Source organism: Sesamum indicum, linkage group LG6, assembly GCF_000512975.1.
Source record: "Sesamum indicum cultivar Zhongzhi No. 13 linkage group LG6, S_indicum_v1.0, whole genome shotgun sequence".
Lineage (NCBI taxonomy): Eukaryota > Viridiplantae > Streptophyta > Magnoliopsida > Lamiales > Pedaliaceae > Sesamum > Sesamum indicum.
Genome location: NC_026150.1, coordinates 5,074,502 through 5,079,875, shown reverse-complemented (window position 1 = coordinate 5,079,875; position 5,374 = coordinate 5,074,502). Strand labels below are relative to the sequence as shown.

General features: G+C 30.3%; 1 protein-coding gene across 1 annotated transcript; it reads left to right on the top strand.

Annotated features, from left to right (window-relative positions):
* LOC105163966 lies at nucleotides 3,471–4,718 on the top strand. Its single transcript, XM_020694533.1, has 2 exons — nucleotides 3,471–3,722; nucleotides 3,828–4,718. The coding sequence occupies exons 1-2, from the start codon at nucleotides 3,667–3,669 to the stop codon at nucleotides 4,468–4,470; spliced, it is 699 nt and encodes a 232-aa protein (XP_020550192.1). The 5' UTR covers nucleotides 3,471–3,666; the 3' UTR covers nucleotides 4,471–4,718.

Genomic DNA, 5,374 nt, shown 5'->3' with positions numbered 1-5,374 from the left:
GAGCTGAGTCAGGCGGATCGGGTTGGGTGATTTGACCCGAAGATACATGCGCGGATCCTGCCATTAACAGTAACATTCTTTAAAAAATAAGAATATTTTAATCATTTAGTAATTACTCTCATCAATACATATTTCCACACTCTTGAACTATGGTTAATGTCGCATAGACCGTCCTAAACTATAAATCGTAACAAACTGACCATCAACGTTAGTGCTCCTTCATTGGAAACTGTGTTGCCAAATATGATAATGAAAATTTTAATATGTCAATTACAAATAAGCAAAAGGTTATGGGTTATTGACCATATCAATATTCACCACATTAAAGCCCAATTGTTACTATCATGGGATAACACCGTGCTCCATATCAGATTTAGTGTAATTATATATAAATTTTTTATAATTTAAAAAATTATATTTAATATTTATGAGATTTGCTTCTATCTAACAAATAGATTTTTTCATTAGTCAAAATTCACTGAATTTGTTGATATTAACAAAAAATTGAATAAAAATTGATATTTACCCTCGATTAACTTAATACTTATTTATTATAGGTAAATATTTTTTTTTTAACTAAACTATCCTTATAATGATGAAACTATACATCCTCACATGTATTAACGTCTAAAGATGTATCGGAGTAATTTGATCATAAAAAATTTATTTGACCCACGATAAATTGATAATAAGTCAATTGAATGTAATTAAATATCAACTTTTTATCTCTTTTTTTGTTAATATTAATAAATTCGTTGAATTTTAACTAATGAATGGACTTATTTGTTAGATGGAACCAAACGTCGAATGCACTAAATATAATTTTTCAAATCACAAAAAAATTGTGTATAATTATATCAAATCTTACGAGGAGAAAATGTAATCATCCCTACTATAATTTTGCCCTGTTGTGTTTGATAAATAACTTCCAACAGAAAACGTCAATTAACTAATAACAAAGACTGCGTTTTATCATTTCACATATTCGTACTAATTAAAAACATTTAATACATTACGCGTTGTACGATCAGCTAATTATTTTAATGAAATGATAAAAATTTTAAACTAATTATGAGTATAGCTCTATAAAATAGAAAAAAATCTCTAAATGTTTGACTTTTTATACATGCAAACTCATTTGAAATTATCTTATTTACACTTAATTAAGTTTTATTTGAAATTTAATAAAACATAATATATGATAATGTCGAGTTAAATTTTAAAGGACAAAAGATAATGGGCTAAAATGCATTTTACTCCCTGTGTTTTGTTGAAAAAGTTGAAACCCCCCCTCTATTTTCGAAATAGGCTAATTAAAAACTCCTCCAGTGTTTTACGAAACTCAGTTAAAAACACTCCTTTCGTTAGTATTTAGCGGAAGGTGTATTACACGCGTTTCTTGTACGTTTGGAGATGTTTTTTTACCTTATTTTTGAACGATTTTTACTAAAATACCCTCATAATATTTATATATTTCATATGTATACTTTTTTATTTATTCTGAGTGATGTTTTTGCATTTTTATAATAAAGGGGATTTTTAACAGACTTTTTAAAATATATGAGAATTTTATGCATTTCAGCCACCTAAATTAATATTGAAGGCAGGTATAATATTACAGAATATAGATTTGAATTTGAATTCGAAAATATTATATTTTTATTTATGGCCAAAATTGCCTTTAAATATTTAAAATATTCTGTTGTTTCATTTAAATAAATATTAACTATGCATGCATGCATAGGGGTATAATTGTATTGTGGAAAATTTAACCTCAAGAGAGGTGTCTATAACTTAAATAATAAAAGGAAATTTGTCTAATTTATGATGAAAGGCATGCAAATTAAACAGTCATTTTACCAAGAAAGTTACAAAGTGTTTGGTTTCAATTTTGGGCCATATCTGACATGGCCCAAAATATTTTCATATTGGGCTTGAATTATTTTGTTTATTTTTTACAAGTTTTGAGTATTTTGGAACAGTATTATAATTAGAAAATACTATTTATTTTAATCCACTCACAACTAAATAAATTATATATATACTCATACATATATATAAATATATATAAAGTGACATGATTTAACAATGAACAATATTTTTTGTCTCCCACTAATCAACATCAAACATACCATACTTATTTTATATTATCTCCAAAAATAAATTCAAATATATACACTATTTCTAACTCATACTTATTTATTTTTATTTTTCTCTCTCTATTTTCACATAACACACCAAAACAAGTTAAAAATAAAACCAAACATAGTGTTAAGGTTCGTTTTTTTTTGTAACAATTAATGTCTGAAGAAATAGATGTAATTTTTTAAATTTGAAATATTAGTCTATCTATATATAATTAATAAATTTCGAAAGAGGGTTATCTTTATTTTTATTAATTTCATCAAGACCAAGTTTAATATTAGTTCATATTCCAGCTATTATGAGATTTGGTCAAATTGTGTACTCATGAATTTGGTTGAAATTAGATTATATAATATAGTGATTGAATTATATTTATCAAAAAATTAATGTACAATTTTGAAAACTTGTTCAATCATTTTAAATATAAATTCTACCTAATCTATAATTGTAAAATTCCTATAGGACAACATTTTCCCACTCGACTCATCTCATTATTATAATTTTTTTTCCCCTCAACCCACTGTTCCATATTTCTCTCTCAACTTCTACATGTTTTTGTTTTTCTCATACACTTTTATATTTTTTATTAATTCACAAGTTTAATTTTTTTTGGGGTAATTACAACGACTTTCTCTGAAATTTGACATAATTACAAATACCATCTTCTTGTTTGAAATATTACTAATACCCCTGATTGTAGCAGTCGTCTAACAATAAGGCCATTCCGTTAGTCTCCATTAGGTTTTCATCCATTTTTTGTGGTGAACTGACCAAAATGTTGTGGACTAAGAATTGTAATTTAATTTATCTTTTTAGAATTTTTTTAATTTTTTTTATTGACTAAGTGGATTTTTTTTTATTTTTTTTTTAAAATACAGTAAGGGTATAGTTGACAATTTCATACTCACATTCAAGGATTACATAATTACATCAAACATCAAGGAGTTATTTATAATTTTTCAAACAACGAGGGGTATTCATAATTATACGAAACATCATGAGTGAAATCATTGTAATTTACCCTATTTTTTCTCTTTCACCGTACTCCACATTTCTTTCTTCTCAAAGAATTCTTTCTTTATGCTCAACTCACACCACATTTGTTTACAAATTTATTTTTTCTCTGCATCTTTCACTATGTGCTGCAAGAACTAGGGAAAATTCTTGTTAAAATTTAATTTGGCCTAACTTAAATCAATTATATTGCAAGTGTAATACACTTATAGTGTGATTAGTATACGATTTAGTGACAGTAATCAGTTACCGAGGTGATTAATTTGATTATATAGATCAAATATGGTCGGAAGAAGAATTTTCCAAAGACTGCACATTGATTGGTCAACAAATGCATGCAAGCTCTGCAATTTTCCCACGAAACAACCGTACTACAATTGAAATACATACTTTGTGCCAACACCTCAACTGAACCTATAAATAAGCACACGTTTGCTATCATAACTACACACAAAATTTGCAGCGGTAATAGAAACCAATTTTCATCATCATCTTCAGCTAGAACAAATGATGAACAGAAAGCCCCTCTCCATTGCTCCCCTCGACTCTCCCACCATGGATGGGTATGAATTCTCTTTCTCTCTCTCCCTCTCTCTCTCTCTCACACACACACACACACATGACAGTGTGACGTATACTGATCTTTTTCTAATTATACTATGTGGCAGGTTGGAGCTGCAGATATCAAAGACGTCCACGCCCAGCCCACAGAGCACAACCACCCCCACAGCGGCGGATCCCTCCACCACAACAATCGGCCGGGTGAAGACGAGCATCCACGTGACGGCCCTCGACGGCATAGTGAACGTGAACTCCCTCTTCACCATGGCAATCTTCATCGGCTTCTCGTTCACAGCCCCGGAAGCCGCCACCGCGGCATCACGGGCGGAATGCACCACCAGTCGGGAAACAGTGAGGAGACTTATCGTCTTCGAAGTGATATCCTTCAGTTTCTTCCTCTTTTCATCCCTCATAGCTCAAAGCATGAAGCTGGCAATCAACCTGATCAACAATATGGATCCAACTGACCCACACAAAGCTGACCTCGACCCCGACTTCCTCAAATACGGGCTGTTTGGATCAGCGATCGGATCGGTGGCGGGGTGCCTGTTCTTGACGCTGTCGATAGTGGATTTTATTCAGGTGAAGCTGGGGAAGTATTCATGTGGAGGGAAACCCGTGTACGCGCTGGTGACGCTGGTCGTCTTTGTCGGCTTTGCGCTTCTGGTTTATATCACCACAGCTATATACGCTTCCTTCTTCGTCGAAATAACTGGCAAGAACACTGCTTCCGACCAGAAACAGAGCTAGCTCCAGGCTCAAGGCTCAAGGCTCAAGGCTGATGCTGCAGCTTCCGATTCGGAATTTGTGGGCAAGAAAGAGAAATTATGAACCCTAATTATAGTTATTAGGAGTCCATGATGAATATAATTCTTATGGATCATGCTGTTATTGTAATCAATCATTCATTCTCTATGTTTTCTAACTTTTTCTTAATAATTTTTTGTATTTTTTGTCCCACATTTAGTTTTTTTTCTTTTAAAGTTTTGATGCTAATACCCAATGCGAAAAATACGACTTTTTATCATAGTTAGTTATAAATTTACATGTCATAATAATAAATATACATATATATATATGGTGAATATTGATTAATTATGACCCCACAGTGACTACGAACTGTTAATTTCTAAAGGCAAGATTAAAATATTAATTAAAATAAAAATTTATGAAAAAAATTTATTAGTCGTGGTTAAAATTAGAATCTGGATTTCTTTGAGTAATTGCATATGATGAGAATTTCAGGGAAAAAAAAAATCAACTCGTATTTTGGATTGTTCTACAAAATATTGATGAATTTTGAATTCTTTTTATATAAATTTATTTAAAATTATTTTTTTAAATATTCAATTCAAATGTACCCATATATTTTATGAAGTTAGTTGTGAGAAACATGCATTAAGTAGCCATATAGTCGGACATAATATCAAGATTCAAGGATCAAATTACCTTAAATTTTCTATTCCAAATTTTTAAATTATATTATATCTTTTATTCCATTTACAGTACGTAACACTTTTAAGTCAATGGTTCTTGAACTAAACTTCCACAAAGGGGTTTTATTTTTCTCATAAGGTTATTTTTTAACATTTAGAACTTGACGGGGTTAAATTGGATTTAATCCCTCACTTTTATATAAAAATATAATCACCGG

Bases quoted from the DNA above. Each gene is read 5' to 3' on its own strand.
- LOC105163966 (XM_020694533.1), top strand. From the start codon at position 3,667: ATGATGAACAGAAAGCCCCTCTCCATTGCTCCCCTCGACTCTCCCACC. The intron at 3,723-3,827 runs GTATGAATTCTC...ACTATGTGGCAG, and splicing joins GACTCTCCCACCATGGATGG to GTTGGAGCTGCAGATATCAA.